We start from the raw sequence: 15,033 nt of genomic DNA on the forward strand, positions 1-15,033 counted from the left end.
TAATTGATTTATTTTACATTTAGAAGCTTTTATTTTTTTCTGTTCGCAGGTATTCCATTTTTAGCCTTTGTGATTTCTTACACTGCCTTTATGTTTAGAAAATCCTTCCTCATCTTGAGCTCACATAAATATTTATTTATCACCTCTTAAAATGTGTTTTTAAGCATTTAATTCTTCAACTTAATCTGGGTGTTATTTTGGTATGTGTAGTTACTTTTCCCCAAACTATTCCCTATTGATTTATCAAGAATAGACAAATATACACATACAGTAATCAGCCTTCCAATCTGTTTCCTAACCCTATGGAGGGAATTGTATGCTTTCCCAATTTTGGATTATGGTCAGGTGGCAGGAGTGGGAAAGTGGTCAAATCTTGTATGTCTGCACTTTGGGAAGGCCACCTCCTAAACCCATTTCCCTGCTAGGCAGGCATGGTCGCTGGTACTAGAGGCAAACTCCTGGGTTATATGTGAACCACCTACACACATCTCCCCATCGTTCCTCAGGAGAGGCAGGTTCTGCTTCCCTTGGAGAGTCACGATGATCCTGGATTACCTCTAGGCTGTAGTGCCCAGGAAGATAGGGCCTATGAGTGTATTGCTCCTCAGTTGTTTCCGTAGTACCTACCTCAGTATAACGCACAGAAATCCGAGTGGATGCATGAGCCACTCTTACTGGTGGGAATGTGCCACAGCCCTTTGATACGGTTTGAGGTGGAATAAAGGTCTTGGACAGCTGTATAATGTCTGCTTTGAAGGGCAGTACATTCACACAGTTAATTTACCGTCTCCATACTTCTCACTCTGAAGTGCAGCCAAGGCTGAGAATCACTGCTCAAAAAAGTTTGTTCTTACTAAGTCTTATTTGTATTAAGATTCAATTAAGTAGTTGGATCCCTTGGGAAATGTGCATATCACACTCCCCAAAGATCATTGGTCCCATGTGCACGTTGTAATAGCTGGGAAGACTTTTCCCAAAATACTCTTTTGGTGAGTAGTTTGGACATAGTTACAAAAATACAGACCCTTACCTAACATGGCTCTCTGTTTCCAGGTCAGCATGGATTCCTGCTTCGTTCTTCTTCTGCTTGGCAGTACTCTGATACATGTCAGTGCCAACAACGCAACCACAGGTACATTGTTATTTGATAAGGCTGATATTTGGAGTAGAATTTTACTTTCAAATTTAACAACTCAAAATTGAAGACATAGATGGTATTAAAGAAAGAAAAAATATTAAAGTTTTACTTAAAAGTAATAAATGGCTTTGGAAACCTCTGAGTTGTAGTGAATACTCAACATTGTTTTGTATACCATGCTATATACTACGACATAAACCACATACATACTACTTTAGTAAATAAAGAGATCATGTGCTCATTCCTGAAAAGTAAAAAAAAAAGAATTGCTATTTAAGACTCCTATATGTTGATTCTGAGGAACTAAGAATTGTGTGTGTGTGTGTGTGTGTGTGTGTGTGTGCGCGCGTGCGCGCGTGCGTGTGCACACACGCACGCACGAGCATCTGGTCTTCATTTGGTCTCCAGGTGTTTGAGAGCTTATTAAGACTTGTTGCTTTGTGCCTCATAGCTTTTGAGCTATTGTATTCTTGTATTCTTCATGTGATGTTTCCTTATTTTTTTGGTGTTTGTAGTTTCACCTTCAGTAGATGTTGCACAATCTGTTGAAACATTGGCAGTAAAAGAAGAGACCAAAACTTCAAATCCTACTTCTACAGTTACTTTTTCCGTGATACCGACATTCAGCCCAAATCTTACTCTGGGATCCACCTATGTAACCACTGTCAATTCTTCAGACTCTGACAATGGGACCACAAGAATAGCAAGCACCAATTCTGTAGTCACTACAATTGCACCAAATGGAACATGGCTTCCAGATAACCAGTTCACAGATGCCAGAACAGAACCTTGGGAGGGGAATTCCAGCACTGCAGCAGCCACTGTAAAAACTTCCCCTCCTTCAGGTACTAGAGATCATTTCTATTTGTTCTTTCTTTTGCTCTTTGAGTTTCTTTACCCTTTTATTGTTTTTGTTGTGTTTTCTAGCTATAAAATTTCTTGAAATAAGTGAAATTTCCCAAGCAAAGTAATGAAACCTAGATATAGGGAATTCTCAGGAATATCTGGTTAACATAGGGTTAAGAGGAAAGAAGAGAGATTCTGGAGGATATCCTGCTTTGCATGGCTTCCTGGTTAGATTGGGGAGGTTTAGTCTTGTTAGGAGGTAGAGAAGAAGGTTGAAAATATGAGTAAGAGAGGCGCTAATTAATGATGCAAGAGACTGAAGATGAAAGGATACAGAAGCAAAGTAATAGGATTAGCCCTAAAAAGGAAAGGATCCATGGAGACCATGGGAAGGAGAATGGGTCTGGATGTCCAAAACAATTAGATGTGGAGTAGGAGGCCTGTGTCTAGGGGCGGGGTTAGGAAGAGGAGCTCAGGGAAACAGCGGGGTTGCAGTGTCAGTTTGTTCAGGGCTTCAGCCCAACCTAGGCAAAGGATATCAAGAGTGTTCTCAGAAAAAGAAACATATATGATCCTTCCAAATATGAAAAGATGCTCAACCTCATTCAATGAAATGCAAATTAAAGCTACACTGAGATGCTAATTTTCACCTGTCAGGTTGGCAGAGATCCCAAAGTTTGATAATTTACTGCATTGAAGAGAGTATAGAAAAAGTCAGTCTGACACACTGTTTATTGGAATGTATTTCCCAATAGAGGCAAGTCTAGCAATATCCATCAGTTTACAAATGCACCCTTAAAATAATTCACCCTACCAATATTCTCATACATGTGTGAAATGACAAATTGTGTTCTTTGTAAGAGTATGCTGAAAACAACCTTAATGTACACTGACCAGGAAGACTGGATAAATACATTAAGGTATATATATACATCCATGTAATGAAGCACCTTTTTAACGTAGAACAACTATGCTAGGCTAACTGAAAAAAGCAAAATGCAGAAATGTACACAGTATATTTATTATTTATGTTATAAATGGAAGAAAAAGGAATATACGTACGTATAAATGCACTTATTTATTTTAAAAAGGAGAAAAACAGAAACTCAAAGTAAAGGTCAATAGGAAATAAAATTAAGAAGATTAAAGAATTAATTCAGGTTATATCCAATATTCAAATAATAGTTTTAGAAGATGAGAACAGAGAAAATTGAAGAGGGAAATAGAAAACTAAAACAAAAGTAGAAGGCAATTATTAAATCCAGAGCAAGATTGTACAAGAAAAGAAAGTCACATTTACCCATAGCTCAGCAGGTAATAAAACTACATAGTCATAGTAAAATGAAATACTGGTTTTATAATATAAAATACATAAACCAAATACTAATTTAACCAAAAATTATGATCTAACAATTATGGGAGGATTGGTAAAATGGTGGTGATGAGTAAGGTGTGTGGTTTCAGACTGTGACATCCTGATACCCCCTGAAGGATTCCTTGTGTTTTACTGATGTTGAATAAAAGTCACCAGTGAAATGTAGTCTCAGTCTCCTCTGAGACATAAAATGTGTTAACTGTATTAGAATGTCAGGCTTTCCTGACTCATTTGTAAGAAGCTCTTAAATGTTAGGGAAATGAGCCCTTTCCCTACCTATGATAAAGCTTCAAATATTTTTCCCCAGTTGGTCATCTAGCTTTTCTGTATTGTAGACGCTATCATTAGCAATTTTTTAATTTTTTTAATTAAAAAATTTATCAGTTTAACTATATGTTTTCTAGGTATTGGATCATATATAGGAAGGCTTTCCTGACTCCAGTATTATGACATTATTTTCCTTTTGTTTTCCTCCAAACTTTTCTTTCTTCTGTATGTTTGCATATATACATGTATGTGCTTAAATCTTTGACCCATTTGGGATTTATTCTCATGTAAAGTGTGAGCTGTGGATCTATTTTTTTCCAAGCGGTTAACTACTTGTCCTGATACCCTTTAATGAATAATCTATGTTTTTTTCTTACTGATTCGAAATGCCACCTCTATCATATATTGAATTCTGATGCATGTGTAGTTTCCCATATGTATTTGAGTTCTGTTTCTCAGCATTTGTATTTTCTTTTTACCTTTTTCTCTGTCGGTGTACAAAATCCCACTGTTTCAATAATTGTAACTTTGTAAAATACTTAATATCTGATGAGTCATACTTTGGTAAGCTTATTTTTTAGAATTTTGCTAGCAATTCTTGATTATTTTTCTATATGAACATTAGAATCAACTTGTATAACAAAAAAGTTTTTGTTGATAATGTTAAATTTATAGATTAACAGGGACAATTGACATCTTTAAGTCTTCCTGTCCAAGAATATGGTGTTGTCCGTTTACTGGTAGTATTTTGTATTTCTTGAAAGTGTTAAAATTTTTGCCACTGATGTCACACGTGTTTTGTTTAGTTTATTTCTAGATATTTTGAAGGTTTTGTTTGTTTTTTGTTAGTATAAATGGAGTGTTTTCTTCCATGATATTTTCTAACGGGCTGCTGTTGGGATATGAAGGCTATAGTTTTTTAATTAAGATATAATTGGCATGTAACATTTTAATTTTAGGTGTACAACATAACGCTATTGATTTTTGTAGGTATACTGGTCATCTTAATAAATTTCCTTAGTGTCTGGCATAATTTTCTTAAATTATCATAAGTCTTTAAATCATCCCATCTGTAAATATCTACTCCTAATTTTTAGACCTCTTTCTTCCTTTTGTTTAAATAAATTGGTGAATACCTCAGAACAAAGTTAGGAAACAGTGGTAAAAGCAGACAGCCCTGTTTTGTACCTGACTCTAAGGAGGATGCTCGCAGTGGTTTTCCATTAAACATGGTCCTTAGTCTTGGGTTGAGATAAACATATTTATCACTTTATTTCTGTTTTAAAGGTCATTTGTGTCAAGAATGAATGCTAAATTTTGCCAGTTGCCTGTTGAGTATCAGTGAGCAAGATCTATATGAATTTTTTCTCTTTTTATCATATGCTGTGGTGAATCATATTAATAGAGTTCCTAATTTTGAACTATTTACATTTTTGCAAAAATGAGTCAACTTGGCCATGTTGTATTTTTCTTGAGTGAACTGTTGCAGTTTGTTTGATATTATTTTATTTGGGATTTTTCCCATTGATATTCATAAGTTATTTCTAAATGAAATTGATCTGTGTGTTTCCTTTGTATTTCCGCTATGTTCTGGTAAGTTTTAGTTGTCAGTATTTTGTTTAGCTTCATGGAAAGAATTGAAGTTTACCTAGAAAACTAATGCATTTCGTTCATGTTTTCAAAATTATTTGAATAGACTTGAGGAAAAATTATCTCAAGATAAATTTCTTACATAGCTATAAATATTTCTTTTGTTTTTTTGTTTTGTTTTTAGCGGGTGCAGCTCACAGTGGCCCATGTGGGGATCTAACTGGCAACCTTGGTGCTACCGGTACTGTGCTCTAACCAACTGAGCTAACTGGCCCCCCCAATATGAACATTTCGTAATATATACAGAATGTGCAAAAAAAAAAAAGTATACACATTTTAAGAAAGGAAAAAACTGTATTAAAATTGTAATACAATGAATGACGCTTGCATTCATTTGATTAACACCGTCTTTTGAGCAAACATCATACTGCACATTGCTACCATAATTCAACTTCGAAAAGTAATACATAGATAACATCTCTTAAAATGTGTACATTTTTTTGGCACCGCCGGTATATATTAAAGACACATACACACACACACACACACACGTATCACCACCATTTTACCAGTCCTCCCATAATTATTACATCATAGTATTTGGTTAAATCCGTATTGATTTATGCATTTTATATTATAAAATCAGTATTTTATATTACTATGACTATGTAATATTATTACCTGCTGAGCTAGAGGTAAATGTGATTTTTTTTTCTTGTACAATCTTTTTCTAGATTTAATAATTGCCTTATATTTTTGTTTGTTTAGTTTGTGTGTGTGTGTGTGTGTGTACTTGTTTAGGTTGGCTAACCATTTATCTGATTCATGATTTGTTGCTTTTTTTCTTCCAAAGTACCTGCTATTGTATATTTATTCTGTCTTTTTCACTTTTTACTTCATTAATTTATTTTTATTCTTTTTTCTTTCTGTTTTTCTTAGCTTTATTTTGGCTTTTTCTGTCTTCGTGAACTGAATGCTTAATTTATTTGCATTCTTCCCAGTTAATTAATATATTTAATGCTATGGATTTTTTATAAGCATAGCTTTAGCCTTTTCCCATATATGTTCCTGTAGGTAGTCGCATTAGGGTACTGTCTAAGCTACTCTGAAAAAGGCACACCAAAATTCAGTGACTTAAATTAAGGCAAAAGTGTCTTTCGCCAATTACATTCCAGAGGTAGGCAGGGGGCTTTGCTTTATCAGGGACCAAGTTTCTTTTTTCTTGTGGCCCTACAATCCCAACAAAATTATCCTTGTCTGCTTGGTCAGAGATGGTTCTCATCAGTGGGTTCTGGTTCCAGCTCCTGGGAAAGGTGAACAGAGGCAGTAGTGACAAATAATTTCCTTTCCGAAGGATGTGACCCAGAAGTTACCCTCATCACTTTTGCTCACTTCCCATTGGCTGGAATTCTTCATATAACTATACCTAGCACAAAGAAGTCTGAGAAACATAGTCTCTAGCTAGACAGCTTTGTGTCAGCTTAAAAAGAAAAGAAAAAACAGTTGGTTTTTTGTTTTTTTAAGAAGAGGAGACTGATATTGAGGGAGAGTTGATGAATTCTACCAAGACTGATTTTACTGGTTTATGGGTTGTTGTTGTTTTAGGTATTTTGCAGTTTTGTTTTGTTTTTAGTTTTCAACTGTTTTCTTAATTTGTTAATTTCTAGTTTTATTGCATCATGATAAAAGAATATTGTCTGTATTATTTCTACTGTGGGGAATTTAAAAGGGCTTGTGGATAATCTTTGAAAAGGTTTTCTCTGTTACCGGTAGTATATCGAGTTTGGTCTATACCAATTAGACTTTATTGCGTATTATCATTGAGGCCTTTTATATGCTTAACTGAATTATGCCCTGTTGCATTTTAATGACCTGAAAGACATAAAGACCTCTAATACCATTGTTTTTGTATTTATCTTTGTATTCTTGTAATTTTATGAATATTGATGCTACATTGTTTTTGTGCTCAGAGAGAAGGACAAACCATTGATTAAATAAAGTTAAGTGAATCTGGGAATCTTGTTCCCCAGTTGTTGGAGGGTGCCTCATTCTAGCTCCAGCATATACAAAGAGGAAAGTATCTATATTCCTAGAGTTTATTTTGTCTTACCTTAGATTGAATAGTAATATTTTTCATTAATTTGAGTGAATGTTTCTATTTTTTACTTATTACACAGGTAATTCTGACTCGAAGGACAGAAAAGGTGAGCCACTCACCTTATGTCTGTTGTTCCTTTTACAGTGTACAGTATTTGTCGTGTTTCCTCTGCTCACAGTCCGTAGTAACCTTGTGCATCTGTGGCTGTTATGTACTTACTTGCCCTTAAGTTGTTTCCATAGAAAAGAGTAACAGAAACAAGTACTCATTGTATTTTTAAATGTAGATTATGGATTCTAACAGCTATGATATATTTTAATAAGTAGTAAAACAACTGTATTTTACTTTATCATGTTACCTTGTTAATATTACCCTTTAGTGATATCAGGCCATAATTTATGGACCCTAGTTAATTACTAATTTCTAGGTCATAGTTACCTTTAAAAATTCTACCTTTGTGTTGTTTTTTCCTAGTCTATAAAATATCGACCCTTTGTCACTTTCTATGGATTTTATGGATTTTCAGCCCTCTAGTGTAAACTCCCTATGGCTGGAGATGCAGTGTCGGTGGTCTAAGCAGGACTGCTGAATCCCTTTCACCAGAGAACCGAGTATGTGAAGTCCACGAAACTGGTTATGTTCTCGTGTGTTATTTTTTAAATGTATTCCAAATTATTTTGGTAGAACCAGCTTTTTTCCTAATTGTGGTAAAATATATATAACATTTACCATTTTAACTATGCACTTCAGTGGCATTAAGTACATTCACATTGTTGTGCAACCATCACCACCACCCATCTCCAGAACTTTTTTTTATCTTCCCAAACTGAAACTCTGTCCCCCATTAAACAGTGACTCCCCATTTCTCCTTCTGCCAGCCCCTGGTGACCACTATTGTGCTGTCTGTCTCTATAGATGTATCTATTTTAGGTACCTAATTTAAGTGAAATCATAACATATTTGTCCTTTTGTAACCAGCTTTTCCTTCAGAGCATTTTTACTGGTTTTAAATTAGATGATTTGTGTAATATATAGTAATGTATTAAATCCAATTCTGGCGTTACCCATCAAGTACCTCTTTACCATGAAGTCATTGGTTATAAGTATACTCTCCAGTTGTTATTAAGTCTTCACTAGTTTTACATCTCTATTTCATTAATTTTGTTCTGGGCGAAACAGACTCTGAGACAGATTTGCATGCAGCAAGTTTATTGGGGAGTACTTTCTCCCTACAGTACCTGTGAGGCAGTAATGGCGACAGTATTGGGTTGGGGGAGGAAAGGAGATACCATGCAGTCAGAGCAAAGATAGCAAAGGCTTTAGTTAATCCCACAGGAAGCTCTGGAGCTGGAAATAGGGGTCAGAAAGAGCCTTTCCCTTGACCAGGCTACTCCCTTAGGCCAAGGGCAGTTCGTGGGGAAGAACTTGGCTGAGAGCCGTTAGCTGCCAACCCTTCCAACAGCTGGGGGAATAGGTGCTTTGGTCCTGAAGGAGAATCTGTAACATCTACTTCTGTTCCCATGAAGTCCTAGCAAGATAGTGATGCATGCTCCAATTCATAAATAGAGATTTTTCCCATTGAAGGAAATGCTATTGAATGATTTTGGTATATGTAAGAGGGCTGGGCAGTGAGTGCCAAGGTGGAATATTTGGAGAGGCAATGTTTGCAGTAGTTAAAAGCGTGGGCTCTGGAGCTAGACCACATGGTTTTGTGTGTTGACTCTACAACTTACCAGCAGGGTGGGGTAGGTGTTTAACATCCCTGTGCCTCATTTCACCATCTGCAAAAGAGGAAACAGAATTTCCTTCCTAGGGTTGTTGTGAGGAATTAAGTAACATATGAAGTCTGACAATTAAGTTCCCAAACTCATCCTAGAAAAAGTGCTACATACCTCATTGCTGAATTTCACTATGGTCACGTTCGAAGTTCTCCCCTTGGGAAGCTATGCACTGACTCCAGCACCTAGTCCACCCTTCAAAGCAATTTTGGAACTCTTTCTGGAATGGCCATCAGAGCTGTCGTCGTACTACACTTGATGTCCTGAATGTCATCAAAATGTTTTCCTTTCAGTGTTTCCTTTATCTTCGGGTAAAGAAAGAAGTCATTGGGGGCCAGATCAGGTGAGTAGGGAGGGTGTTTCAATACAGTTTATTTGTTTACTGGCTAAACACTCCCTCACAGACAGTGCCCTGTGAGCTGGTGTATTGTGGTGATGCAAGAGCCATGAATTGTTGGCGAAAAGTTCAGGTTGTTTTCGTCTAACTTTTTCACGCAGCCTTTTCAGCACTTCCAAATAATAAACTTGGTTAACTGTTTGTCTAGTTCGTACAAATTCATAATGAATAATCCCTCTGATATCCAAAAAAATTAGCAACATCGTTTTGACCCTTGATTCGGCCCGACCAAAGTTTTTTGGTGGTGGAGAATTGGCTGACTTCCATTGTGCACTTAAGACAGTTTGTTTCAAGGTCATATTGGTACACCCTTGTTTCATGACCAGTGATAGCACGGCCCAAAACATCGGCATGCCTCTCCAAACGGTCTTGGCAGACTTTGATTCTCCTTTGCTTTTATTCATCAGTGAGCTCCTTCGGGACCATTTTTACACACACTTTTTTCATGCCAAGATTTCTTTCCTTTTTTTTTTTTAAATAAATTTTTATTGGGGAACAGTGTGTTTTTCCAGGACCCATCAGCTCCAAGTCAAGTCGTTGTTTTTCAGTCTAGTTGTAGAGGGCGCAGCTCATTGGCCCATGTGGGAGTCGAACCAGCGACATTGGTGTTATGAGCACTGCGCTCTGACCAACTGAGCCAACTGGCTGCCCCCCAGATTTTCAGTTAAAATTTTCCTGTTTCTCTGTCGATGTTTACTTTGTCTGCTGTGCTGCTTACAGTCAGCCGATTTTGATGCACAATTTGATGAATTTTTGCAATGTTTTCATCAGTTCTGTTCGTTGTTGGCCGCCCTGACCTCTTTTCATCAGTGACACATTCTCTCCCCTCAGAAAAACGTTTCATCCATTTGTTCACTGCCATTTTCTTCATGGCATTATACCCATAAACTTGGACTAACGTGTCCCTGATTTCACTGCCACTCTTGCCAAGTTTAACAAGAAATTTAATGTTTGTTCGTTGCTTTAATTCAAGCTCAGACATTCTCGCGATGGCACACAAAAACACACGACATCAATAATGAACGCCACTCAGCAAGACACCGCCACACATTGACGCCTCACATCTGTGAGACACTGATATTCCAAAGTTGTGAAACCTCACCGAGCTGTTTGCACAGGGCTGCCAGTGTAAGTGCACCATGGCAAGGTCACAAACTTAATTGTCAGACCACATATGAATTGCTTGGCTTAGTGCTGGGTTAGCACAAAGCAGTTGCTCAACAAGTGTTGGCTATTCCATTGTTACTCCTACTATCACCCATCTCTACTCTGTTACAGTCACTATTAGATGAGACACTAAGGAGATCAGGAATCTTAGCCGTTCATTCAGGACTCATTGAAACAAGGGCACTCACTCCTAGGCCTCCTGGAGGCTGGTGTGCGAGGTAGCTCTCAAGGCAAGGTCATCTTGCAACCACACCACCACAACTGTAGACATTAGCTAATCCTGTACATTTTAAACAAAATTCTCCATAAACCCCTCTCATCCTACTTTTAATATTAGGATTTTCAAATGAAGATCTTATAACTGACACTTGTTAAATAGCAAGAACACCGGATAAAGCTGTTAACCATAGTTTAAATTGTTTTAGATATACAATACAGTAAGTCCTCACTTAATGTTGTTGAGAGGTTCTGTAAGTTGCAGCAACAGGACAGAGCGCGAAACCATTTTATCGTAGGCGAAATGAAACTCATATACTCATATACACAAGAGTTAAGTTCCTGGGGCATCTCATTAACATAATGAAATGACATTGTACAAAGCGTTATTCGAGGACCTGCTGTAATCGTTTGTATAATTTTTTTTTTTTAATCTGGAAATAGTTTCCTGTTAATATTTGTGAAGGAGTCCTTGAGCTAGAGTTCTAGAACTGGGCAAGGTAAGCATTCTACTTACAGAGGTTCCTTACAGTTTCTCAACTATCAGATCAGGTCACTTGCTACCCTTGGCTTTCTCTTCAGTACTTTTCTAGAGTTGGAGTCTAGAAAGGGGTTGACATTCTTGTTCAAAGCGGTATTTTTGGATTCTCATAGTAAGTGACATTATTATTGTGAACTCCATTTATGAAGGCTTCCCTAAGCACCTTTAATAATATATTTATTCAGTACCTGATAGATACTAAAGATTCCAGAAAGAAAAATGTTCCATATTAATGGAAGAAACACATGAACACCAGGAATCAAAAGTCCACTCAGCTATGTGCTATTGGATATACGACAGACAGTGCTGTGAGAGAGCTTAAAAGACTCATTGTAACCTGGGGAGTGGTGACGAGGCATGAGGATGAGCTTTGGGCAGTTTAAATTACTATGGTAACTGAGGAGAATGAGGATGTACCAAATCGGGTAAAAGCAAGGAGACACGAACCAGTAAGTCATGTGTTTGAGGAACTGTGCACAGTTGATATGCATGAGGTAGGGAGGCCGGAGGTAGCCTCAGCAGAATGGGCCTGGTGGTGCATTGAGCTAAGAGTCAGGACATCTCCTCGTGATGGTAAGGAAGGAAGGGACATGCTCAGATTTTTGTTTAGAAATATAACTCCAGAGGCCTTAGGGAAGATAGATGGGCAATAGAAATTAAGGTTTCTGAATGGTAATTTGGCCCAAGACAACAGTGATTGGGTTCGTGAGGCAACCTGGTGACTTTTGCTGTTTTTAGAACAAATAGGAAGCACTTAAAACATTACAAGCCTGCCTTTGAGAGTTGGTAAATACTTTTTCCAAAAAGTTTGGGGACAAGACGAATAAATGGGCCTTAGGAATTGAGGCTAGAGGAGTATGGCTTTTACTTCATTGATTATTTTTGTAGTGACCAAAGTGTATCTAAGTCCTAAGGTGACTGATGTGTCACCTTATGTGAGGTGAGCCCTTAGAATAATATGACTGTTTGTTTTCTTGGAAAGGGGGTATAGCAAATAAACAGCTGTTGTCCCAAAACACCATTTTAGTATTTTTGAAATGCTGACCCCTGACTGAGTCTAGGAAGTGAAATTTTGCTGGAATGGGTTGCAGGGAGAGGTGGGGAGAGCAGGGAATGACCCGGTGTGCCTGCTTTGCCTGCATCATGCGAGGCCACTTCTGCAGAGGACCCAGTCCAGGACTAGCCTGAGCATGAAGAGAGGACAAGTCTGGCCAGTTCAGGAGGAGTGACTGATCCTGAGTCTGTCTCCAAGTCTGAGGTTTGATACAGGGAGCCGTAAGTTCTTTCCGATTTTTGTAAAATAGATCTGAGTCGTCTTCCCTCGCAGAGGCCTAGGAACATCTTTACTACCTGTATTATCTTTAACTGGATCAGAAACCTGGATGGAATTCAGAAGTCAGGAGGTAAAACTGACTTTTATCATAGAAGACTGTTCTGGCCTGAAAGCTGGTAGTAGTTAAAGTGTTGTTGGTCCTGTACTTAGGAAGAATCTGGAGAATAGTGTAACTTTGTGTTCTTGCTTTAGATTTGCAGCTGTGTAATATGGGCAAGTTAATCTCTCTGCTCAGTTTCATCATCCATAAAATAGGGTTAATAATGGTATCTATCTTAAGGGTGTTAGGATAATTGAATGATACAATATGTGTATGGTGCTTTGCTCTGTGCCTTCTACATAAATGCTTAAACATTAACTGTAATAAATTTTATTAATTTCGGAGTTATTCTGGCTAGCTGACTCTTTTCTTGTCATATTGCTTGTAGTTGTCAACTCTTTACAAGTGATCATAAACAATTCTGCACTGTTTGTGCCTTCCTAATACTCCATTCAGGACTTTTTCTGACCACCCCATCTTACATCACAGAACACCTCCCCCCATTCCTCTTTTACCCTGCCGTATTTTTCTTCATAGCGCTTATCACTACCTATATTACATATTTCTTATGTGTTGTCCTGTCTCCTCCACTAATATAAGCTTCATAAGGACAAGGAACTTTGATTTGTAGTCTTAGGACGTGCCTAGCACAGCAGCCACTCAATATATATTTATTGAGTGAAAGATTAAATCTTGAGCACAGAGCTATCTGGGGGTGATATTGAATTCATGCCGTCAAGAAGTTTATAATTTAATGGACATGTAATCAGTGACCTTAATTCAATGTGTAAGAGTTGTGGCGGAGTAGGTATGTAGTGTTATGGAAGTACAGGAAAGGAGCAGTTACCAAAAAAAGTGATATTTGCGCTAGAATTGTGTAAGCGGAGAGGTGGTAGTAACATTCTAGATCAGAGATCTGCAAACTTTTTCTGTCAAGGGCCAGATAAAATAATTTCAGTTTTGCAACCATACTATCTGCCACATCTACTCAACTCTACCGTTGTAGTACAAAAGCAGCCATAGGCTATGTAAATAAATGACCATGGCTGTGCTCCAATAAAATTTTATTTACAAAAACAAGCGGTGGGCTGTAGTTTCCCTGTTCTAGACAAAGGAACTCTTCTGAGCCTAGGAAGTTGTACTGAGGTTCTCGACTAGTATGTGAGCTTCTGGATGCCAAGGGCAAGTCTTTTCACTTCATATCAGGCACTTGGCAAATGTTGCTTCCTTTAAATCTTACATTAACTGTAAGATCTGGAAAATGATGATATATTTGCATTTTGTAAAGCATTCCACAAGGGTTCCAAGAGATTGTTACACTGCTACTAAATAGGATAGTAGAGATTTGAACTCCCTGGTCTCTCTGATCCTAAAGCCCCAAGTTCTGAAAGTGGCTTTCTTTTGACCTCATGCTGGCATGAAATTTTGGCTAGATAAATAACTAGGTTCAGCGTCCTTCCTAAGAACTTGATAGTACACCATTGACTTCTAGCAATCGTATTTTAGATAAGCAACTCTTACGTGAATCTGATTCTCATTTCTCTGTAGGGACTCTTTTCTGTTCTGTTGGAAGTTTTTAAAGATGGCTTGTGGTTGGTTGATTTCAATCCAAAATTTCAAAAGTTTTGTCAGAATGCATCTAGGTAAAGATTTTTTTTCATTATTACCATTCAAACCTGATGGTCCTTTTGGCCTGATAAAAAGAGAACTTTTTTATGTAATTTCTTCTCCTTCCTTACTGATCTTTGGGAATTCCTGTTGAGCAGATACTAGGACTCCTAGATCTATCCAGTTTGTCTTTTTTCTCTGCTCTCATTGTTTCCATCTCACTGCTTTATATTCTGGGAACTTCCATGATTTGATCTTTCATTCACAGTACTTATTTTTCATTATGTCTATTCTGCTGTTCAGCCTTTCTGTTGAGATGTTTTTTCTCCCAGTAATGTTTTAGTTTTCTACGAACTCTTTCTTAATTCTCAGATTGCTACTCCCCCTTCCCATTTTTTGTCACACAGTTACAAATGGTAAAATAAACATGGAATTTACCATTTTAACGATTTTTAAGAGTACAGTTCCTTGACAGTTGTTGTGCAACCATCACCACTATCCATCTCCATAACCCTTTTCATCTTATGAAATTGAAACTTCATACCTATTAAATAATAACTCCCTATCCCCCTCCTCCAGCCCCTGGCAACCGCTGTTCTGCTTTCTGTCTCTGAATTTCACTATTCTAGGTACCTCATG

At 37.5% G+C, this 15,033-nt stretch overlaps 1 protein-coding gene across 3 annotated transcripts in view; it reads left to right on the forward strand.

Annotated features, from left to right (window-relative positions):
* Nucleotides 1–15,033, forward strand: part of PTPRA (protein tyrosine phosphatase receptor type A) — a 124,375-nt gene that overhangs the window by 66,295 nt on the left and 43,047 nt on the right. For 2 of the 3 annotated variants that reach the window (XM_019733785.3, XM_074317758.2), the window contains exons 3-4: nucleotides 1,054–1,132; nucleotides 1,654–1,983. In XM_019733785.3, the coding sequence (XP_019589344.2) occupies nucleotides 1,054–1,132; nucleotides 1,654–1,983 (409 nt within the window). Of the gene's footprint in view, nucleotides 1–1,053; nucleotides 1,133–1,653; nucleotides 1,984–7,393; nucleotides 7,421–15,033 lie in introns of all 3 variants that reach the window. The other variant, XM_019733783.3, reaches the window with a different exon arrangement.

This window comes from Rhinolophus sinicus, chromosome 13, assembly GCF_057876585.1.
Source record: "Rhinolophus sinicus isolate RSI-liver-muscle chromosome 13, RSI-T2T, whole genome shotgun sequence".
Taxonomy (NCBI): domain Eukaryota; kingdom Metazoa; phylum Chordata; class Mammalia; order Chiroptera; family Rhinolophidae; genus Rhinolophus; species Rhinolophus sinicus.